Source organism: Nycticebus coucang, chromosome 12, assembly GCF_027406575.1.
Source record: "Nycticebus coucang isolate mNycCou1 chromosome 12, mNycCou1.pri, whole genome shotgun sequence".
Classification (NCBI taxonomy): domain Eukaryota; kingdom Metazoa; phylum Chordata; class Mammalia; order Primates; family Lorisidae; genus Nycticebus; species Nycticebus coucang.
The window spans coordinates 49,919,769-49,944,456 of NC_069791.1; the positions used below are offsets into that span (position 1 = coordinate 49,919,769).

The 24,688-nt window shown below is 42.2% G+C and overlaps 1 protein-coding gene across 1 annotated transcript; it reads right to left on the reverse strand.

Moving 5' to 3' along the window:
• Positions 1 to 11,577: 11,577 nt before the first annotated feature.
• GABARAPL1 (GABA type A receptor associated protein like 1) lies at positions 11,578 to 23,251 on the reverse strand. Its single transcript, XM_053556700.1, has 4 exons — positions 22,897 to 23,251; positions 15,108 to 15,186; positions 13,990 to 14,108; positions 11,578 to 12,855 (listed from the first exon to the last, which is right to left on the reverse strand). Exons 1-4 carry the CDS (start codon positions 22,984 to 22,986, stop codon positions 12,790 to 12,792), a joined length of 354 nt encoding a protein of 117 aa, XP_053412675.1. The 5' UTR covers positions 22,987 to 23,251; the 3' UTR covers positions 11,578 to 12,789.
• Between the last annotated feature and the right edge of the window lie 1,437 nt (positions 23,252 to 24,688).

Sequence of the window (24,688 nt, forward strand, 5' to 3'; positions counted from 1 at the left end):
ACGGTAAAGATTCTTTCAAACTCTTAAGTTTCTTTCTACCATCTTCATATTTAGTTACTTGTGCAGATCCCTGTTGTCATTAAAAAAAAAAAAGTATACAAATGTGGTCACAAAGTGTAAATGTACTGCTCAATTTTCCCAAACTGGGAAACTTATGCAAATTATTTAATCTCTACCTAAAATTCCTTACTAAGAAAGGGGGAAAAAAGAAGAAGATAGAGTTTTAAAATAATTTCACATAATGTCCACTCACTTTAAATCCATTATGATCTGTTTAGCCAATGAAAAAAAAGGGGGGGAGATAATTAACCTTTTATCGTTTATAAACAATAACTCAGGGCTCAGCACCTGTAGCTCAAGCAGCTAGGGCACCAGCCACATATACCAGAGCTGGCAGGTTCAAATCCAGCCTGGGCCTGCCAAACAATGAGCCGGGCATTGTGGTGGGCACCTGTAGTCCCAGCTACTGAGGAGACTGAGGCAAGAGAATTGCTTAAGTCCAAGAGTTTGAGGTTGCTGTGAGCTGTGATGCCACAGCGCTCTACCCAGAGTGACAGCTTGAGACTCTGTCTCAAAATAAATAAATAAATAAATAACTCAGTCTCTTATTAGCTTAGTACTAAATTGACCTGGGGAATTTCAGTATGTTAATGCTGACTTATTACTATGTAATCACTACATTGAATACGTTCAAAAAAAAAAAAAAGAAAGAAAATGTTCATTTACTTAGAATTACATGTGAAGGATACAACTATTTTAAATTCATTCTATAGTATGTGTCCCATAACTTTACTGAAAATCATTTCACTGAAATAAAGCATTGCCCAGTTGCTTTGTTAAGCAATTAATGCTTAAGTTTTAAATACAATGAGCTCTTCTACATTAAGTTGAAGGGCTGAGATGAATAAGCTCTAAAGTTAATAAGTAAATTTTACTTCCTATACATATTGCATAGGCATTCATATACTTATTCACTCATTTCTTCATTTAACAATCATTAGTCCTAAGGCACGTGGTGGCTACCAGGGACACAGAGACAAATAACATATGGTCCCAGTCTTTGCTGGACCTAAAATACAATTTGGCAAGTAATATATGTTAAAAACAAAATAAACAATACAAAAAGGAACCAAATAAAATGTACGGCTGGTTTAAAAGAAGCATGGTAATACAGGAGACAGTGGCTACACCAAGCATTATGTTGCCAAGTTTTCTAAGACAGTATTGGAGGAGAAATTAGGAATTGGTTCATAAAAAGAGTATCCATTAGGCTCTTCTTCCATAATAATAAAATGTTGAGCCAGACAGATGGCCACCCAAAATAAAGATTAGATTTCCCAACTCCACTTGCAGCTAGATATGGCCACGTTACTGAGTTCCGGCCAGCAGAAGTAAGTTGGAACTGTCCTTAGCAGCTTCAGGGAACCTTCCTTAGGAGGTTAATGGTCTGTCCTCTTCTCCCGGATTTCTTCCTCCATCTGACTACAGTGAGCAGAGCAGTTGCCTTTGACCTTTAAGGATGAGGATCCAACCTGTTGGTGGGGACCAGAGGGCAGGAGCAGCCTGTATCTCAGGAGACAGAGTCCTCACACAAAACCTGAGCTTTTACATTAGAGTGGAATCAACTAATACTTTAAGCCAGTGTTGTTTTAGTTTCTCTGTCACCCGTGGTCACTCCTAATCTTCACATAGAAGGAGCTCCTGGAGGGCTTGCTAGGCAGGTGAGTAGAGTGAAAGGTATTCCAGAACTACAGCAACCTAAGGAGAGAGCTTGTTGTGTATAATAACCCAGCATATTTGTAAACAGATAGCAGAAGCAACTCAAGAGAACAAGGGACCATCACATAGACGAACAAATATTCTACAGTTTTGATATTTTCTACTTTCATATGCCCATATAGAATCACTAACAGACCAATACTTTGCTTTGGATGTGGTAAGGGCCCATGCATGAGACCTATAATTAGACCTGAGTTTGAATGTTTGAATCTAGCTACATAGTTCAATATTAGTGGCTATTTGTTCTTGGAGAATTTAACACTTCTCCCTTCGATTATAGTCAAATTGCATTAAAATATTCACACTTGCTTGCTGGGAGAATGGGGACTGACCCCATTCTTGGTAAAGGGAATCACCCCCAGAATAAGAGGAAAAGTAAGCTGAGTGAGTCGGAACAAAGAAAAGTCAGCCAGTCTACATTTATGCTAGCCATTGCTAGCAAGCTTCTTGCCTTTCCTGAAATTCTAGCCTGTTGGGGATACAGGTTATGAACACCTTGCTGGGTCTGTGAGCACTCTGAGGAGAAAAATGGTCATAGAAGAGGCTATGACAAGTCCTAAGAAAAGATACATCTTCTGGGGAGTTTCCTGCCCATTAAGCAGGCAAGGCATATATCCATTGTAGAGATTTGCATTTGCCTGGGGCAGAGACCAAGGGAATAATAGCTCCGGCCCTGAGATTCCGGCAGAAGAGTTTATATCCCTGATCACAGAGGGAAATCCTGTGGGTGGTGATGGGAGGAAAATGCCTCCCTCCCACCAATCCCTCAGAGGAGATTAATGTTGGTAGCTTTTACTCCACAGAGAACTAAGGGAGCTTAACACCTTCTTGGAAATCTGTGTGTGACCTCACACAGGAGGCTCTCCCAATACAAGGTCCAGATTTCAGATTACTGAAGGCCACCCTTAAGGTTAATTATAATAACAACAGACGCTGATATGATCAACCTGAGAAACTGCTCAGTCTTTGTTCCCTCCTTCATCTTACCCTTTGGGCAAATAGACTTTAATAAAATCAGAGTGGAGCAAACACTCTGGGCCATTGCCGGAATCCCAGCACAGGCAGCGGGTCCCCGAGCGCCCACTTTACTCTTTCCCGTGGCTTCTAACTCTCTCTCCTCAGGGGGTCGCAGCCAGTTTGCACGGGTCTCAGAGGACGCCACTCTCAGGGTGGGACCCCCACACTTGCCAGCTCGCCCCCCACTTCCCTGTCCCAGCGGGCCACGCACGCCACCTTGGGCTCGCGCCCAAACTCGGCTCTGCTTCCCTGACCTGCGCGCTAATGTTGTATCTCTGAGGACCTGACTTCTCCGAGATGAACACGCGGGTGGAGAAGCTGCGTCCGCGCTGGGAGGAGAGCGCGGGCTCCGGACGCTCCCGGATTAAAGCCCCCGGAGTCCGGGTGCGGTTCAGCTCCAGCCCAGGCCGCACCGGGAAGCACCCTGGCGGCGTCTCCGGAGTTCTGGCTTTCAGGACCGGAAGAAAAGCTCAGGTCGTAGCTGTTGACGGCGCCGGCACCGCCTGTGTCACCGCTCCCGGTAAGACCGGAGCGAGGCGCGGTTAGGAAAGCGGCTTGCGCCAAGTGAGCAGGCTCAATTGCCGTTCGTCCAAGACTGCCAAGAAAGCTTCCCCGAGTTAGGTTGAAAGAGTTAATTAAATGAGTTTCTTTAAATAATAAATTAAAAATAATAATAAAAGCTGGACGATCTGTCAAAGTTTAAATCTGTATCTTCAAGCTCCTGAGTCAAAATCTGGAAAGATCGCACCCTTCCTCCCTTCTTCCTAAGAAAACCCTCCGCCTGGAATCATGATGAGAGCAGTGAACTTGGTGTCAAGATGTTAAGGCTCTGGTTTTGACTCTGTGTGACCCGGGACGAGAAACAGCCAATGGGTCTCAATTTTCTTACCTACACAATGACACTATTTATACCACTTGCTTTCTAAAGTTCCTTTCAGTTCCAGGATTCTGTGAGGGTAAACTGTGGAATATTGTGATTCTATGAATGATATTTAACACGTAGGAAATTAAAAAGAACCTGTTGCCTGTTCGACAACACTTATTTCCCTTTTATTTCCCTTGCTCCTTACGTTGGTCTCCCTAAAATTGAAAAGTTTTAGCGTTCTGTCATTCTAGGAAATGGCTAGCAGGTGGTTTCTAAAAATTATAGGTAACTTCTCTTTCCTAAACATTTGCTTTTGCTGGTCATTATGAAGGGAGGTACACGGTAGCAGAACAGACATTGCATTCCCATTCCCAAAGTCAACACTCTGATTCTGCCTCCATTCAATTAGCTCCGACCAGATGAAAGGTGAAAGACCTTTGAAGACTAAAAGTTGCAAGTGTCTGTGGTATTTTTTTTCCCATTGCCTGTTGCGTGACCGGAGAGGCGAACGAACAGAAAACTCACAGTGAGTTCACTTTGCATGCTTGATGTAGGATATGTTTATTTCTAAATATTATCCTACAATTGCCATCTTAACCCTCCCTCCCAAATGCAAACTTTGGTTGTAGTGCATGTATGTTTAGGTTTGTTCATTAACACCAGAATAGAATACCACTAATCTGGGCAGATGGTGCTTTTACAACATTAATTCACATTTCCCTTCCTTGATCCTGAGGGAGGGAAGAGGCAAGTATTACTCTTGCAGAAATTGCATAGAGGAAGCACGGGTAGAGGTCACCTCTAGACTCTTAAAACCCCAAATCAGACGTGATCATCTCCAAACTATTCCAACCCCAGGGACTGTGAAATTTAAGAAAAAGGAAATCCAAATAAACTTTCTCCTGGAAAAAAAGTTCACCCTTGTTTAGTTTCAAAGATTATTTATCTAGCACAGTGATCTGTATGATCTATATATATATAGCAGCCAATAAATATCTGTTCTCCTTTCTTACCTTTCCCCTTTAGTTTCCCTTCTTGCTTAGTCATGAGTATTTAAGAAGTATGCATTCCTGAGGGTTTTGCCACTTAGGGATTATAAAATTGACTAAAATAGGGAAAGAAAAAAAGACATGTAACTTGCCATTCTAGAACTAGCTGTTCCCCCGCACTAGACTGAACTCAGAAGGGAAGAAACGCTTTTGCCACACATCTCTGGATTGCAGATGACAGCTGACCTGAAAGTGCCCTCTTTGGAAGGCAAAGATTATTCCAGGATAAAAACCAATGGATGGGCATGTTAGGGCACTGGCCACATATACTGGGGTTGGCAGGTTGGAACCCAGCCAGGGCCTGCTAAGCAACAATGACAACTACTACTAGTCCCAGCTACTTGGGAGGTTGAGACAAGAGAATTACTTAAGGCTCAGCGCCCGTAGCTCAGTGAATAGGGTGCTGCCCATATACACTGAGGTTGGCGGATTCGAGCCCGGCTTGGGCCTGCTAACCAATGACAACTGCAACCAAGAAACAGCCAGGCATTGTGGTGAGTGCCTGTAGTCTCAACTACTTGGGAGGTTGAGGCAAGATAATTGCTTAAGCCCAAGAGTTTGAGGTTGCTGTGAGTTGTGACACCACAGCACTCTATCCAGGGTGACATAGTGAGACTGTCTCAAAAAAAAATAAATCAAAATAAACCAAAAAAAAAAATAAAAAAAAAACAATGGATGGGAATTGGTTATATTTGTTAATATATGTACAGAATGCTATTTGGACATTTTATAACTATTTAGCCAAGATACCAGAATGAGTTTTAAATGATTTATGCTATTAATTACAGTCTGATAGGGCTGAAAAACAATCTGCCTACTCCGTCCATGTCTAGTTTTTACCTGCTGCCATGGAAAAGGAGACCCAGAATACTATCTTTGAAGACAAATAGCAGCCACTGCAATCAAGAAAATCAGCCCTAAAGGAGTCTCACAGAGAAGAGCCCTCCCTGCTGTGCTGGATCAAGTCTCAAGAGCCATCTTCTGAGTGGTCAGTTCAACGTATTTTGCTTCATTTCCCTTGAGCTGTCCCACACCCTGCATTCTATTACCAGGGAATAAAAACATGAAAACAACCTGGAAGAAATTTCCTGCCAGCTGGCCCCAAGTTATTGCCATTTTAGTTTCAAATATAACTTATTCTTAATATGCAAGAATGCTGTTTAATTTCGGTTTGCAAAAGATTCACTTAGTGTTCATAATAACCTTTGATGTAATTATTGTGTCTATTTGACAGGAAGAGAACTCAGAATTTCTTTTTTTTTTTTTTTTTTTTTTTGCAGTTTTTGGCCAGGGCTCGGTTTGAACCCGCCACCTCTGGCATATGGGGACGGCGCACTACTCCTTTGAGCCACAGGCGCCGCCGGAGAACTCAGAATTTCATCTGTACAGATGATAAATTGGTCCATGTCACAGATCTAGTCAAGTGGCAGAGCTACGATTAAAGCCTTATTTTCTGCCTCTGGATCTTCTTTCTAGTAAGTTCCAACGGGCTCCCAAGGTGCCCTGAATGGCCTATTTGTAAAATGTGCTTTTATGAATAGTTCAATTTTCAACTGAATTACCTAGTGCTTTGGTCCTATCAGAAAATACTTCAGTAGTTTTTGAGCACCAACCATATACATGATGCTGTTCTGACCAATTTGCATAAATCAATTAACAAAAAGTTTTTGCCTTCATGGATCTGACAGTCTAGAGACAGAAGACACAACAATGAGAAAATTTTGTTAGGTGATCACTGATAAGCAAAAAAAAAAGACAAAGAGCAAGTAAGAATGACTGTAAGAGCCACAAGTGGGTGGGGGTTGTCAGAATATTAGGTGCTCAGAGCAGGACTTGTAGAGATGACATCCGAGCTAAGATATGAAGGAGGTTGGGAATTAGCCAACATAGCACATCAAATATGCCTTATTGTTACTTACCTTCTCTGAACACTACATGCATATTACTTAAATCAATCAGTAAGCAATCACCATTCTTTTACTGAATGATGTAAGGCAACATTGAGCCTCTTGTAAGAAGTATAAAATCATAAACTATGATTCAATTCCCCACCCAAAGGTTCAAGATCACTTTATGCAAGGTAGGGGCTTCTTCCCTGTAAGGAGAAGTCAAAAGGATCTCAAACCGACTGCTGTGCTGAAAATAGAACTGTCAAAACAGATGGCCTCACTTAATGTGAGGCCATCTGTTTTGACAGTTCTATTTTCATACACATGAAAACATCTGTATTCAGATGGCCTCTCCTGAATACACACCTGGAGAATGACTTAACCCTTCTGTTAGCTTTGGAAACATGCACACCAGAATAATGGCATGTTGAAATGTGCTGTGTAACTACTAAGTAGGATCACTTCCTGTTGTTGCAAACAGGAAAATAACCTGGCTGTGTGCACTGTATTTACAAAGTACCAAAGTGCTCAAACTGTAAGGGAAAAAAAAGGAAAAGAAAACGCCCTATCACACAACAAGGTAATGAAACTGACATTATCAGTCTCATATCTTTGGGGCCAGGGACTCATAATATTTGGGGAATTTTTTTCTTTTAGGCATTTATCAAAATTAACTGAGAAAAACAAGCTCTGTAGCTCTGTGTCACCCATTGGATGATGGGTGACATCATCCAATCGGATCCACCTATTGGATAAGCCAGAGGCTGGAGACCAAAGTGCTGACACCCAGGTAAATGGGGGAGGGTAGGCAGCTAGGCAGCTTGGCAGCAGACAGGAACCAGGAAGGAAACATTAACTCAGGGCTGCACAGGGGAGACCACCTGGACTCAACCACTCAAGGACAAAACGGACACGTTGTGAAAATATTTGGCAGTTTCATGCTGCTAAAAATAAAGTTGAATCAATACCTTGAGTTTGTTTAAATCTGTCAAAGTAAAAATATCCAAAAGAAACCACAGCTAGAAATAGTGGATGGCCGTAGATGATCAAATACAAGGTGGGGAATAGGGATGTAAGGGAGCAGGGAGAGGGCAGGAGGATGGGGGAAGGGGGTCACGGTATAGGGCACACGTCTTGGGGGCAGGACACAATTATAAGGGGTACTTTACCTAACAAATGCAATCAGTGTATCCTAATTCTTTGTACCCTCAATGAATCCCAAACAATAAAAAAAAATGAAATAACAAATAATGTATGAGCTCTTTTCCAGCTGTAACCATGGAGGGTGTTGAAGAGAAGAAGGTTCCTGCTGTGCCAAAAACCCTTAAGAAAAAAATGAAAGAATTTCGCAGGCAGAGCTAAAGATCAAGCATCTGAGAAAGAAGTGTGCCCCAAAGATGCTTCAAAAGGCAAGGAGGAAGCTTATCTATGAAAAAGCTAAGCATTACCATAAAGAATACAGGCAGATGTACAGAACTGAGATTCAGATGGCGAGGGTGGCAAGAAAAGCTGACAACTTCTATGTACCTGCAGAACCAAAATTGGCATTTGTCATCAGGATCAGAGGTATCAATGGGGTGAGTCCAAAGGTCCGAAAGGTGTTGCAGCTTCTTCGCCTTCGCCAGATCTTCAATGGAACTTTTGCAACAAGGCTTCCATTAACATGCTGAGGATTGTAGAACCGTATATTGCATGGGGGTACCCAAATCTGAAGTCAATAAATGAGCTAATCTACAAGCGTGGTTATGGCAAAATCAATAAGAAACGAATTGCGCTGACTGAGAACAGTTTGATTGCACGATCTCTTGGTAAATATGGCATCATCTGCATGGAGGATCTGATTCATGAGATCTATGCCGTTGGAAAACGCTTCAAAGAAGCAAATAACCTCTTGTGGCCCTTTAAGTTATCATCTCCACAGGGGGAATGAAGAAAAAAACAACCCACTTTGTAGAAGGTGGAGATGCTGGTAATAGAGAAGATCAAATCAATAGGCTTATTAAGAAGAATGAACTAAGGTATCTGCCCTGATTGTTTTTGTAATCTGGTCAGTTAATAAATAGTGACTGCTTTCAAATTGAAAAAAAAAAGAAAGAAATAATGGATGACAAATTTTGTATAGTGTACAAACTAGATAGAATGAATGTACCAACTAGTTTATTTTCCAAAGTGATCAAATCTTTTAAATATTACAGCTGACTTGTCACTGTATCCATAGGCATGCGTATTTGTATGCTCCCCCCACATCCAACTTCAAAATTATACCATACCTACTATAGCTGATGGTAATGACAAAAAAAAAAAAAAATGCAGAATTGTAAGCTCAGTAAGTATAACATTCCCAAGGCAACTATAACTGACAATCTTGTGTCCAGAAAGCCTCTGCAGTTACCAGGAGACTGTACTACACCACTCTTGGGAATACTACTCAGATTGAATAGTGACACTTGGCTGTATGCAAGGCAGTGAATTTGTCTGCCTGGCTTCTGCTGTATGGTAGTTAAGAATCATTCGTTCTTTTGCTATCCTAACCTCTGCATAACAGTCTATAATTTTTTTAAGAGGTATATATGCTTTGAAGGAAGAAATCAATTCAAAGTTGAAGAGGAAATAGAATAGTCTGCCACTCACAAATGGAATTATTTTCCTAGTCTCCACCCACACGGGGTTAAGACCCATCTTGAGACACACTAAAATGGATGGCACAGGCATTGCATATCTCTTTTTTTTTTTTTTTTTTGTAGAGACAGAGTCTCACTTTATGGCCCTCGGTAGAGTGCCGTGGCGTCACACGGCTCACAGCAACCTCCAACTCCTGGGCTTAAGCGATTCTCTTGCCTCAGCCTCTCGAGTAGCTATTTTTTTGATTGCAGTTCGGCCGGGGCCAGGTTTGAACCCACCACCCTCGGTATATGAGGCCGGCGCCTTACCGACTGAGCCACAGGCACCGCCCGGCATTGTATATCTCTTAATGGAAAGCACCAGGTTCAATTTTTATACTAACTATAAAATTGTGAAATATTTTGCTCATTGGGGGACTTGTGACCGTGAAAGAAGGAACCGCTAATAAATCAATCAGGAAAACAGGCATAAATCACAACTACCCTTGACAAACCCAGACGTATGCTTACCCATGGCATACTTCAGATCAAGTGTACAGAAGAGCTAGACTCACTTTCTCTGATGTTGATGTCATAAAATTATTTGACACATTTCAACTTCATCACCAGAAAGCAGCATCAGAGTAGGTCAATATCTTTACATGGGGTTATTGGAAGGACACGTCTCAGTTTGTTGCCCTCAGTACAGTGCTGTGGCATCATAGCTCACAGCAAACTCAAACTTTTAGGCTCGAAGGATCCTCTTGCCTCACCCTCCCAAGTAGCTGAAACTAAGTGCCTGCCATGACACCCGGGGGAATGGGATTTCTTAGTATGAAGAAATTTAGAGATGTGGTCTCACTCTTGCTCAGGTGATCCATCCACCTTGGCCTCCCAAAATGTTAGGATTACAGGTGTGAGCCACCAGTGCCCAGGAGGGAGGATACTTCTTAAATTACTTTGTCTAGACAAGGCTCACAATGGCCTGAGGGCACCAAGAAGCATTAAAGGTTGACAAACAGCAACAATGGCAGTGTTGCTGAGACACAGACACTCAAGAAAAAGCACCAAAGCACTGAAATAAACATCCTGACTTTGTCTTGGAATTTGGTTGTTTATTTCATGGATCTGTAAAGTATCAGGAAGCTGGTCTAAACTGCTATACCATGTCCTATCCGAGGATTAAATTTGTTCCCCAGGAAAATATACAGATAAGTAGGCCTAAAATAAGCAAAGGCTTTCTGGGACAGAGGTTCTAAATTCAAACTACCTCTGGTTTGGCAATGGCCCAGTCTCTTTCCGTACAGGAGCATACACAGATGTATACCCAGGGCTAGGACCTGTTAGGTGATTGTTTACAACATTCATCCAATCTCATTTCTAGGTATTAGATAAGCCTGTTAGTCTCAAAATACAGCTCATATCTAACAAATCAAAAGTTACTTTCTTTTCAGCTGTATTAATAGGTGATACTTTCGTTAGTCGTTAATAGGTGCCCCACTTTCAATGCTTTAATCAAAATTCCTTAGATTTTCCTTAATTTTCTGCATGAGGTATTTGCTGGACTTGGGCCTCTTCCTTTCCTCTCAACTTTGACTTAACTTTCATGAAGGATCTATTAACACCAGACCTCCTAATTCTTTTTTGGTGGCTCTCATATATTTCGTAAAACTACACAGATAGACACTACTTGGGGATACAGATCCAAGACATCAAAGAAGGGGAGAGATGAGTTTTAAGATTCTTCACAAGAAGAGTTGCTCATCTGTTTTTCATTCTCACACATGACTTGCACACCCACAGCCCACCCACATACTGGTTCCTGACAACTAAACCAAAGACTCATAAAGTCAGAAGACACCAAACCTGTTCTGACCCCAGGAGCCTTGCTTAGGTGCCATTTGCTGCTTTGGAAGATAGAAGGTGGCTTCCTACTGATCAAGCCGTAGTGGAGAGAATAAGGTGTAGGTTGGGACTAACTGCAAAACCTGAAGGACAGAGCAATGACTCTCAAACTTCAATGTGCAGAATACAAGGAGCTTGTTAAAAATCAGACACCTACGCTGCGATTCTGAGTCAGCTAACTCTGGGACATAGCCCAGATATCTGAATTTGTAATTAGCACACCCACACCCTACCCCCTATACTCCAAAGTAGGTAGTCTTCCACTTTCAGCCTTGCAAAAAGCAATTGACAATGCACTTAACTGCAGAGGAGATAACCACACAGCCCCCCAGGACGTTCACCCTTGGACAGCCACTCTGGGTCAGTGAAGAGCTGCATGAACACTACAGGTCTGACCCCTGCACACATGCATTGCTAACAACCTCCCCAATCATCTCTTCTAATAGGTGCTCAATAAAGGCGACATTTCTGGATAAATTTTTAAGATAAGCAATTTCTTTATTTCCTTGGCCTGATGGCATTAACATTATTATACAAGAACCTGCAGCTGACAGACTTCTCCCAACAGGAAGGCCTCTGTTTATTACTAGAGATGAATTGAGATGTCCCATCTGAGTGTGATTCCTGCTCCCCACCCCCACCCACCCCCTAAAGTGAAAATCAATAAAATCCCCATCAATTACTAAAAGTCATCCCTCCAAACTTTTCTAACTAGCAGCTGCAGTGGGTTAAAACCGAAGGAGGGGAGCAGCTGGCCATCGAGTATTATCCTATGCGTGTGAGACTGCAGGGACAGCAGCACGGGAGCGAGAATTCTGGCTGAGTGGGAGGTGTCATCTACCTTACCTCATCCTGCCTAGTCCCTACGTAAAATATCTCTGTCCCTATACATGGAAAATGCTAAAGGAAATGCTAGAGTTTTAGTCTGCAATTAGAAAAGCTCGAGGCTCATTAAATTCCAAAGTGGGTGTGGGATGAGGGGCACCAGAGAGAGAGCAAGTTAGACTGAGATGCTCAGCACTCCATCATTCCAGTTTAATGCTAGAGAAACTATCTCTGCAATCCTAACCACCTGAAAAGGTAAGAGAACGCCATCTGAACTTCTGTGTCGATGTCTACTGCCATCCTTGGCGGTGGCACGGTGACATATGTGAGATTATGACTGAGATAGGAGAAAGGAGGTGAGAGACGGGGGCCACACTTCAATTACAGTGGGTCTTTTTTGGTCCCCAGGCATGGTCCATTACCACATATCCTAAAACTTTCCTGTCTCCTTTCCATATCGGTTTTTGCAAATGTCAAAAACAGACTCTCTGCAAAGAGCAGGGAATTGCTACTGAACTGCAATCATCTCTGGCCCCAACCCACGCACCTCCTGACCCCTCTATGAAATTGCACAAAAATTCATTCTCAGGAATGCTATGAAATTATGTCAACCCAATTCCTCTATCCAAGCCAATCCAACAGCTCTGTCCTGACATGCTTTCTCCCTGGACTGAGGAAACAGCAAAAAATATCAATTGAGCATGTGAAGATGTGATGCCAGTGTGTGCGGTGTAATGTTTCTGATGTCTTCACCTCCTGTCTCCTCCATGGTGGGAGCCTCCCTCTCTATCCCCAAGTCCCACACACACCCCTCCCCTAACCCCAGGTCCAGGTGCTCCCATCTGCTGGGCTTCCACCACTCACTTCCCATAGACACTCTCATCACTGTAGGCCACATACAGAAAATAGTCTTCCTCATGGTTGTCCTAGGGGAAGAGATAGGACAACAGTTAAGAAAACATATTCACATTCATCGTCTCTAGGATTCTGAGCTGGACATGCCTTCTAAGGTAGTCTGTAAGGTGTGATCCACCCCCATTAAAAAGAGGAACAAAGAATACACAGAACTGGTTGGAATTAAACTCTGATCTGATTCACAAAAAAACAACCTTCATGGAGAACATAATGCCTGTTAAGTGTCAGGGACACAAAAAGGACTTAGTTTGTGCTCTTAAAGCTCAAATTAGTAAGCAGACTAGAGATCCCACAAGGCCTGTGTACTGGATTATCTGCTAATAGGAATATACATTATGGAATGAAAGGTTAAAGGTTATTAAAGTTCACATAATTCAATAGTAAGACCACATTTATGTGAAATAGTAAGAATAATACATTATGATCTTAGGCTGTATTTACAGCACAACAAAGTCCTTTACTATAGTTTTCTCATATTAGAGTCTGTCACTTTAGCAATTAAACTAAATCATATGAATTACTCTCCCTGGATTTATCTGTTAAGACAAATGAATCCATTTAAAAACTTTGCTCTAATTTTAAAGTTCATTTTATCTGATTCACTGTGGCCAGATAATGGATAGTGTCCTTCACAGTTTTTGTTCTAGAAAGAAAGCTACCCTTGTTTGGATCTAAGTGGCTATCTAAATAGTTTATATGGGGCATTAACTGTGAAGAGAAACCGTCGGTGTGAGGCCATTAGCTTCAGAGTTAAAAGGGGCTGACTTTACTATTATTTGTTTTCTTGGTTTATTGCTAAATTGTTATCAAGAAGAATAACAACTGCAAATGGGTAAATGTTTTGGAATTTCTGTTATTAGGAACCATTTCCTGCTGTTTCAATAAAAACCAGCCAGCACTAAAACACTATAGTCAGGTAAGACTGAGAGGAGATCTCTAAGGATTAGATCTAGTAGAGTGCTCAAGCTCCAAAGGACAAGTGGTATCTAATCCCCCTGCCTTACAGTACCATGTGTAAGAGGATCCTGACAAATAACACCTTCTGCCCCACTTCTCAGGTGTGTGATGATTATACATGGAACAAAAGTGAGAGAATGCCAGGCTGCACTGGACAGCATCCAGCATTGTGTGGCCAGGACCATTACCTCATACAACTGGCCCATAGTAGCACTAGTGGGAGGGATAGTGTTGTTGACAAAGAAGAATAAGGCGTCCTCAGGTCTCAGGTGAATCCTCTTCCGGATTAAGAAGTAGAACTGGCCAACTGGATGAAGGAAGAAGGAAAAGAACGTCAAGAAGAAAACAAGGGGTTAGAAAAAAGGTACCTGCTGGGAAAAAAGAAAATTGTAATTGTTCCTTTGATATCATCTGAGCAGAGCCAAATACTGTCCTAGAGCTTCCAAAATAAAAAGCGAAACTCAATGAGGCCCACCCTGACATGTCATTGTAGAGTTTATATCTCAGACCTAATGTTAGGGTATCCACCCACAGCCTGAGGACTACTTTGAGGGAATAGTATATATATGCTGACCAAAACATTCCCATCATTATCTAAATCTGACTTATTTTAAAAAATACCTGAAGCTTAAAGTAAACAAAGCATTTAGTTGAGAAAGTCTAAAATGTAATCCTCCCAAGAGACAAGGCTGCTTTTCCCTTTGGGACAAATTTTTTCTTATAGTAATGAAGCTTTTGAATGAAATTTACAAGTGGCTTAAATAATGGGCATCTTATCTTTCCTTTTTTTTTTTTTTTTTTAATTTTTTTTTGTAGAGACAAGAGTCTCACTTTATGGCCCTCGGTAGAGTGCCGTGGCCTCACACAGCTCACAGCAACCTCCAGCTCCTGGGCTTAAGCGATTCTCTTGCCTCAGCCTCCCGAGCAGCTGGGACTACAGGCGCCCGCCACAACGCCCGGCTATTTTTTGGTTGCAGTTTGGCCGGGGCCGGGTTTGAACCCGCCACCCTCGGTATATGGGGCCGGCGCCTTACCGACTGAGCCACAGGCGCCGCCCCTTATCTTTCCTTTCAATGTTTTGTGCTTGGCTGTGTCCTAAATCAAACAAGACATGATGACAAGAAATGCTTAAGGGAATTGGAGATGGAAGAACTACCATGTTATTTGTTAATCCGCTTCCTCTCTGGAGAATCCCACTCACTTGCTTTGCCTCTGTTCTCGCTCCCTCTCTCACAATCTCATGCAAGTAACAAGGATGAACAGTGCTTTGTCACAGAGAAGGGGTCGGGGAGGGAAAGAGCATTACCAGTGAGGTCAGAGGGCACTAGGTACTTCCGCTTGTCCAGATCAGGCACCCTGGCTTTCGGAGCCTTCTCCACAATCACCTGTAAGGACAGGAGGCAAGTGGGGAAATGCAACTACAAAACCCGACCTAGTCTTTTTCTTTCTACTTCCTATAGCCATCCTATTGGAAGTGAGCTTGTCTAGGCCCAATATAAAACTTGTCCATTTCTTACGCCCCACCCCACCCCTGACAAAACATGGGGAAACGGGCTTCCAGTGGGAGGTTATGGTTTCCTTACTGCAATAAAAAGAGAACAGAGTGCACACGTCGTAAAGTAAAAAGATTTTAAGTGATTACAAGTTACCTGTATATTATGAGATATATTTTCTGATATTTAATTAGAGCATCAAGAAAACTGTTTTCTCAGATGGTCCTGATCACCTATCACTAGTTTTATTCTTTCTTATAAATACCATTTATTAAAGTGCAGATAATGTGGTTTAAATTTTAAACTTTGTCAAATTTCCAAGAACTGCCAGAAAAATGTTTAAGACATTAAATGAAAAAAAAAAGTTAAAACAGTTTTTATTATGACATTCTGTAATATGATATCAGTATAATTTATTTGCCAATATTGACTACGTTAGGATTTTAAGGTTTTTAATGTCTCTATTATACATCTCTATAATACGTCAAATTTTATGAGGTTGATGTATTTCTGTAATGAAGAGAGAAAAAATGAAGATATGGATGGAGGTGGAACACATTACTCTTAGTGAAGCATCACAGGAATGGAGAAGTATGACTCCTATATATTCAACTTTGATTATGAGGACAATTAATGAAAATTAATGACGTGCTGGGGCATGGGGGAAGGGAGACCAGGCAGAGGAGGGCGGGGGTGTGGGCAAGGAAAAAAAGAAAATAGTGACTAATTCTCACATAAATTGGATTTAATTTTGACCAAAGTACATTACTTAAACATTAATTTTTTTTTATTGTTGGGGATTCAGTGAGGGTACAATAAACCAGATTACACTGATTGCATTTGTTAGGCAAAGTTCCTCTTGCAATCGTGTCTTGTCCCCAAAAGGTGTGGCACACACCAAGACCCCACCCCCTCCCTCCTTCCCTCTCGCTCTTCCTTTTTAAACATGAATTTTTAATTCAACTTGTTAATATGTTGTTTAGGATATTGTATCCTCATTTATAAGTGAAATATGTTCGTAATTTCCCCTTTATAATAATATATTTTCTCCAATTTTAATATCAGGTATATCCAGATGAAGTAGAATGATTTTGAAGTATTTCTTCTTTTTCTATTGTCTATAAGATTTGGCATGATCTGTTTTTTGAAATTATCTTTTCCTATTATTTATAAATATTAGTTGTCTATTTTTTGAGACTTTGGAAAAAAAAAAATAAGAAGTTAACTGATGACTCCATCCTGAACCTCAGAGTCAAAGCATTATATAATAGACATAGTCTTATCTGACAATGTGAATGTTACTTTCTTTGCATTATTATTATTGCTTAATATTTTGATGCAGCAAACGTCTGATTTCTTTTCTGAGGTTTTTGTTTCTAGTCTTTATCTTAAACATTGTTATTGTTATTAAATTTTAAGCTTTTTAAATTCTGTGAAGGCAAAAGTGGAAATCTAATAAACACACGTATATGTAAAAAAATAAATAAATAAAAAGATGTGTATATATGTATATATACAGATATTTATACACTTAAACTTATAAAATGGAAAATATCTACTGTAAAACCATGAACTTCAGGGTTTTAGTACAGAAACAATCATTTTAAATACAAAATACAGGGGCGGTGCCTGTGGCTCAGTTGGTAAGGCGCCGGCCCCAGATACCGAGGGTGGCGGGTTCAAACCCAGCCCCGGCCAAACTGGAGGCTGAGGCAAGAGAATCGCTTAAGCCCAGGAGTTGGAGGTTGCTGTGAGCTGTGTGAGGCCACAGCACTCTACCGAGGGCCATAAAGTGAGACTCTGTCTCTACAAAAAAAAAAATAAATAAATAAATACAAAATACAGCAAGTATAGAAAAGTTAAAGGGAAGAAACAAATTATGGACAAATATCTTTAATGGCTATGCAATCTTTTTTTTTTTTTTTTGAGACAGAGCCTCAAGCTGTCACCCTAGGTAGAGTGCCCTTGCGTCAGCATCGCAGCTCACAGCAACCTCCAACTCCCAGGGCTAAGCAATTCTCTTAACATACATTACAAGCCAGGCTATGTAATCTTTAATCAGTCACTTAACCTCTCTGAGCTTCACTGTTCTGATGAATAAAAGGAAAGTAATATTTCAACCTTATCTTTACAAAGTTATGGTATTAATATGATATAAACTCCAGCAATTTGTAAATTTTATGTGACTGTTTCTTAAGCATTTTAACTGGAGGGGAGGGAGGCATTCAGAGAGGAACAGGAAAGAGAGGGCACTAAAGTCTTGGTTTATGAGAAAACATTTCGGGTTTCCAGAAATCCCAACTCTACTCTTCTTTTACAATAGACCCTGAGTTAGGTTTCCCTCTTTGGGTCTCAGTTTTCCTCATGCATAAAACGTGGCTAGGCTCGGCACCTGTGGCTCAAGAGGCTAAGGCGCTAGTCACATACACCTGAGCTGGCAGGTTCGAATCCAGCCCGGGCCTGCCAAACAACAATGACAGCTGCAACCAAAAAATAGCTGGGCGTTATGGTGGGTGCCTTTAGTCCCAGCTACTTGGGAGGCGGAGGCAGGCGAATCACTTAAGCCCAGGAGTTGGAGGTTGCTGTGAGCTGTGATGCCACAGCACTCCACCCAGGGTGACAGCTTGAGGCTCTGTCTCCAAAAAAAAAAAAATAATAATAATAATAAAAATAAAATGTGGCTAACATTCAACATGGCAGTTAACAAATTTTAAAATCAAGCCATCTGTTCCTAACACTTCCTTGTTATGTTGCAGGTTTTCTTTTCTTTTTTTTTGATTGATTACTATGATTTAATCCAAAGTTTATATTCGAATTCTATCAGCTGTCCTAATAATTTCCTTTATAACACTGTTTTTCCTTTCCAAGTTCATAATTCACTCAAGAATTACATATTGGGATGGGTGCCCATAGCTCAGTGGTTAGGGTGCTGGCCACATGCTCCAGGGCTGGTGGGCTGGAACCTGCCCCAGGCCTGACAAAACAAAACAAAAAAATAGTTTGGTGTTGCAGTGGGGGGCACCTGCAGTCCCAGCTACTAAGGAGGCCAAGGCAAGAGAATCATTTGAGCCCAAAAGTGTGAGGTTGCTGTGAGCTATGACCTTACAGCACTTTACTGAGGGTGACAAAGTGAGACTGTCTTAATTAAAAAAAAAAAGAAGAATCTCATATTGCCATCAGTTTTCATGTCTCAATCTACAATCCTTCCTTTTTGTTTTATTCATGATCTTGATGTTTTGGAAGCATATGGCCATTATTTCATAGATGACTCTCATTTTAGATTTGCCCAATTTTCCTTATGATTATCTTTATGTTACACATATTTGGTAGGAACATCACAGAAGTGGTTCTGTGTCCTCGGTAATTCCCATCAGGAAGCACATGATGTCTTTTCATTCCATCATTGGTGGTGTGGTGAATATTGTTCACTTGGTTAAAATGGTGCCCATGATGGGGTGGCACCTATGCCTCAGTGAGTAGGGTGTTGGTACCATATACCAAGGTCTGCAGGTTCAAACCTGGCCCCAGCCAAGCTGCAAGAAAAAACAGCTGGGCATTGTGGCAGGCACCTGTAGTCCCAGCTACTTGGGAGGCTGAGTCAAGAGAATCACCTAAGCCCAAGAGTTGGAGGTTGCTGAGAACTGTGACACCACGGCACTCTACTGAGAGCAAAAAACTAAGACTCTGGTCTCTAAAAAAAAAAAAAAAAACTAAAAAAAGGTAGTGTCCATCAGGTTTTTCACTGCTAAAATAATATTTTCACCTTTGCAATTAATAAACATATGCAAAGATACTTTGAAACTCTGTAAACATGCTTTTTATCATCTAACTTTTCCCTGCTATTTCTAGTATCTTTTTTTTTTTTTTTTTGAGACAGAGCCTTAAGCTGTTGCCCTAGGTGGAGTGCGGTAGCATCACAGCTCACAGCAACCTTCAACTCCTGGGTTCAAGCAATTCTCTTGCCTCAGCCTCCCAAGTAGCTGGGATTACAGGTGCCTGCCACAACGCCAGGCTATTTTTTGATTGTAGTTGTCATTGTTGTTTGGTAGGCCCAGCTGGATTCGAACCCGGCAGCTCTGGTGTATATGGCTGGTGCCTTAGCCGCTTGAGCTATAGGTGCCAAGCCTCTAGTATCTTTTTTTGACTGGTGTCTAAATCACTAAAATAATGATTTTCAAATTGTATCATTCCTTCTACATTTACTAGCTGACATCCCTCCTCCATTTATCTGTTTTTTCAATTATTACTTACATCATTAAGGAATCGTGGATTCTTATAGCATTCAGTGACTTATATTCAGTTATTATTATTAATTTTGCTGCTCAAATTGTCCCAGATTTGGCCAAAGCATTTTAAGCTCATTCTTGTGGCCTTCAGATGTATCTTTGTCATTCATTATGTACTCCCTACCTTCTATCACAAAATGTTCCTGGTTCATCTTGTACATTCCTTGACACAGAGCTAGATTTGCTTTGCTCCAAGTCCAAATTCCTTTGCAAAATAATGCTATTTAAAAACCAAGATTTGGGCGGCGCCTGTGGCTCAGTGAGCAGGGCGCCGGCCCCATATGCCGAGGGTGGCGGGTTCAAACCCAGCCCCGGCCAAACTGCAACAAAAAAATAGCTGGGCATTGTGGCGGGCGCCTGTAGTCCCAGCTACTAGGGAGGCTGAGGCAGGAGAATCGCCTAAGCCCAGGAGATGGAGGTTGCTGTAAGCTGTGTGATGTCACGGCACTCTACCGAGGGCAATAAAGTGAAACTCTGTCTCTACAAAAAAAAATAAATAAATAAAATAAAAACCAAGATTTGAGGTTGGGTCGGGTGGCACGCCTTTAATCCTACCACTCTGGGAAGCCAAGGTGGGTGGACCCTTGAGCTCAGGAGTTCCAGACCAGCCTGAGAAATAGATACCCCATCTCTACTAAAAATAGAAAAATTAGCCAGGCATTGTGGTGGGGAGTTTGTAGTCCCAGCTACCCCAAGAGGGTCTGTTGCAGGTTTTCAATATGCTTTATCTATTAAGATAATTTTAAGATCCTGTGAATCTCCCTCCCAAGGAATAAGCGTATCTTTTCTTTTGAACAGTAATGAGATATTGGTGGAGCTAAGCTCAGGTGACGTCAACAGTCCAGTATGTGATTGATAACACCACTGGTCAAGCTGGCAGGGGCTTTGCTTTAAAAATCATTTACTTGCACCCTATCTTTTGTGTAAACGGGACACTTTGCTACAACAAGATTAATGGTTCTCCCAAGGGCACAATGAATTCCTGCAAAAGCTCAGAACTAGAACCAAATCATAGAACCTGCGTCACGACTAAAAGAGGGGCACAAGCTGAGCAGCTCAAGACCAGATGTGAGGCTCATTACACTTTAAAACTTAACTGGAAAAGAAAAGGGAGAATTAACAGACATACATAATCTATATGAATGCATATAAATTACTGAAACATGAAGAGCTCAATTTTGAGGGAAAATGTGGAAATTTTACCTAGATTTAAGAACATAGACAATTTAGAGTCTGTAACTTACATAAAGGTGCTGGAACACAGCTTTGTGCTTAGAGAGTTCTGAATAAAATACACAGGTTGCCAAAAAAAGGTAAAGACATTTTAAGAAAAGAAAAAAATGTATTGGGCGGCGCCTGTGGCTCAAGGAGTAGGGCGCTGGTCCCATATGCCGGAGGTGGCGGGTTCAAACCCAGCCTCGGCCAAAAACCACAAAAAAAAAAAAAAAAAAAAGAAAAAGAAAAAAATGTATTAAGATTGTAATACTCAAAATACATCAATAACGTTTGTTATCTTGCATCTCTTGTAATTGAAGAAGTCAAACCTGATTATTACAATTTTAATAGTTTTTTCTTTTCTTAAGATCGGGTTTACATTTTTGGCACCCTCCCTAGTAATCATTTTGTGTCTGATTTGCCTTTCTGGTACCACACTGCCCAGTAATGCGCTGAGGGCAGCCACGGTCTATCTATTTCCAATGCTTAACAGCTAATTTTGGTTAACAGAAATTGAGAAGCAGTATGGCACCCACGGTAAGGGCCCACAAAGCTCCACAGCCCAAGAGACAAAGTTGGAATCCCATCTCTGTCACAGACAGCAATGAAATCTGTAGGAAGTTCTTCATTTCTCTGGGCTTCGTATTCTCCATCTGTAGAAAGGGGATTATAATCCTTGGAGTATTATTGAATGAATGAAGAGCACAATACTGCAAGGGACATGGTAAACTATCAGTAAAAGCCCTCATTTTTAAATATTACTTGACAATGGGTTTAGTATGACTAGAATTAGAGGAAACTTAAAGCAGGCGTCGAAGGTCCAAAAACCAGGAAAATAATTTGTGAAGGATACTTTATTGGGTAAAGGTTAGCTAACTGCTGTTGGCTGAAAACCCTTTTGTACATACTTCCTGGGGAATGGAAAAGCCCTAATATTTTCTTTTCCTCACAAGAAAAAAAAAGTACACAGGGCTTCTACTGCCTGGCTAAGGCCCAGGTTGCTTCTGGTAGCTATAAAACCATTAAAGTTAGGTTAGGATTGAAGAATCCCAAAGAGTGCCTGCATGTCAGGACTAAAAACATCAAGTAATTGCAATTCTTTTACCTCTAAGTACCTATCCTAATGTCCCTGCTGGAAGATACAGAGCACAACCTTAAAAGCTCTACTCCCCTATCTCCAAAATCCAACAGCTGTTGTTCCCCCTACCACACTTAAAAGTCGTCTTCCGCCCTCCCAAGTTGGCTGCACAGCCTACATTAGAGAAAAACAAGGCAAGTGGGAGGGGGAGGGGTAATGGGAAAAAACGCCCGGATGCTGAAAAAATGCCTTAATATTTCTTCTACGTTCCTCACTGCCTGCACTAGTCTTAACTACTTAAGCTGGAGTCCAAATCGATGAGAAAAAGGCCTCACCCTCACAGAATCCAGGTACCATCTTACCACAATCAATACCGGAGAGCTGGCCGTCCCCACACATGCCCTGAAGCCAAGAATGATGAAGCAAGCGGGCCGCTGCGCAGAGAACGTGACCTTGTTTTTTTCTGGGCCAATCCTGTCCTGTGACGCCCCCTCCCCTCTCCTAATTCTGAGGAAAAAAAACAAAAATCTACTGACTTCCGAACCTTTTCCTCCCAAGCCCAATGTCGTGAAGAACTTCATTAAAAGGGTACTGATCTAAAGGAGAAATCGCTGGGGACAAACTCCACTATTTCAGTTGCTTCCATAACAATTTCCCTGCACTCTTTAAAAGGTTGCAAATCCACGGCCCCATCCTAATCACCCTAGCATAAATGGGCCCGATTCGGTGAACATTTCGACCCACACTTGTTCCAAATACTGCTGAGTCACTGAAGACGTAGGCTGCGCTCTAAAAATGCACTCAACACTAAAGATGGATACGGACCCTAGGTATGTGGGCTTAATAGGCCCGCAGTATGAACATCCATTGGCTCTAGTCGTGAAGGGCGTTCAGGGTTAAATGATTTGGGGGACCTCTCTCCTCCAGAGCCTTTTGCAGCGCCCTCGGCAGCCGTCACGACCCCCAGACCCCCGCCCCCCACCCCCACTGTGCCCACCCCCTTCCCGCTCCCAGCGCACTCACAGGGACCCTGTCCGGATATTTCTTCCGGATCTTTTCTCCTTCTTTTTTTCGATATTCAAAGGGATGGTCCTCCTTATACTGGAACTTCATGGTGGTCCGCAGGATTTCCAAGATCCCCCAGACGGGGCCTGCCTCCCTCGCTGATGACTGCGTCTCTCTGGCGTCCTGCTTCCCTCCGCCAAGTCCAATGTTATCAGAACCGCTTCCGAAGTTTCAGTTCCCGTCACAATACTGCCTGGCCGAGCGTTCAGAAGGGATCCGGGGCACTCTTGCCTTGAGATAAGTGATAACCAGGGAAAGAAATCCCAGCGGCTTTCCCAGAAGAGCTAGGAACACAAAAACATCTCGGCAGCACGTCGTCCTCGACGTCACAAAGCCCCGCCCGCGCCAGCCTACTGGACGCCGCGGATGGGGGTGCGCAGAAAAATTATCTACTTCGGTATGTTCTTTGTTCACCAGATTTTTCTAAATCTGTTTATTTACAAATATAAATCTTTCTGGTGACTCTTTTATTGTGACTATGGTATTAAATATGGATTTGGGGCTAAAAGAAAATGTTCTAAAGATGTCTTTTCCCCTCTCCTTTGCTATTTCTTGGTTGGGCCCCAAAACAAATACAAAGGGCGAAAATCCAGCTTTTTCCAGCTGGAGAGTATCTACCTTTTGGAGGCGAAGATGACAGAGTATCACGAGATTTCTTTGGCTAGTGCAGAAATGTCCCCTGCTCGCATTTTGCCCTTTGCCCGATCACTTGCACCCGCCTGGCGCCTCGAGTGCTCCACCGGCTTCTGCCAACCGCGCCCCCTCCTTCCCCGCGTTGGCTTCGTTTTGTTTGGCTCTGTGCCAGTTTGCTCCTAGAACAGCAAGATAAGCGGAGTGTGATTCAGGAATTTTAAAATATGTGTAAGGTGAAGGGCATGAAGTGTAATCAAGGTGCATAGGCGAAGTGATGTCAGTGATAACTACTAAGGGCTTCGTGTACATTCAAATACGGAAATGATTTAATTTCTCCTGTTAACCCAAAAGTTGAGTCTGTCTTCTGGAAAAAAGTATCTGGCAATTTAGGTTATTAACTCAGAAGTTCTCATTCTATTCTGGAAAAAATCAGCTGAAGGATAGTTCTTCTGTAAATATCCCTCACGTGATGGAATGCTGGTGAGAGACTGGGTATTGGGGCCGGTGCCAGTGAAGCCTCCATCTGGCAGTCCCCTTTGTACACAAAGAATCTAAAGCACACTGTTGCTCAGTGGCTAGGGCGCCAGCCACATGCACTGGAGCTGGCGGGTTCAAATCCAGCCCGGGCCTGCCAAACAACAATGACAACTACAACCAAAAATAGCCGTGCATTGTGGCCGGCGCCTGTAGTCCCAGCTACTGGGGAGGCTAAGGCAAGAGACTCGCTTAAGCCCAAGAGTTTGAGGTTGCTGCGAGCTGTGATGCCACAGCACTCTACCCGGAGTGACAGCTTGAGACTCTGTGTCAAAAATTAAAAAAAAATCTAAAGGACAAAGTCCCTTTCAAGTGCTATTACTGTGGTCAGGGATTCCAGGGGGTCTTATAGGGGAAGGCGGCTGAAATTGTAAAGATAAGAGCAAGGAAAGAGCATATAAGTCAGTTGAGTTCTGGAAAGTAATAGACGATCTCAAACCCGTCACACATCTTCTGAGTCTCGGTGTATCTAATTTAAAAAACAAACCCAGGGTGGCGCCTTTGGCTCAGTGGGTAGGGCGCCGGCCCCATATGCCGAGGGTGGTGAGTTCCAACCTGGCCCTGGCCAAACTGCAACCAAAAA

What these genes read in the sequence shown, in the direction of transcription:
- GABARAPL1 (XM_053556700.1), bottom strand. Translation starts at nt 22,986, where the DNA reads ATGAAGTTCCAGTATAAGGAGGACCATCCCTTTGAATATCGAAAAAAA. An exon ending in AATATCCGGACAGGGTCCCT is followed by an intron (nt 15,187 to 22,896) that starts GTGAGTGCGCTG and finishes CTGTCCTTACAG; the next exon opens with GTGATTGTGGAGAAGGCTCC. An exon ending in CTATGGGCCAGTTGTATGAG is followed by an intron (nt 12,856 to 13,989) that starts GTAATGGTCCTG and finishes CTCTTCCCCTAG; the next exon opens with GACAACCATGAGGAAGACTA.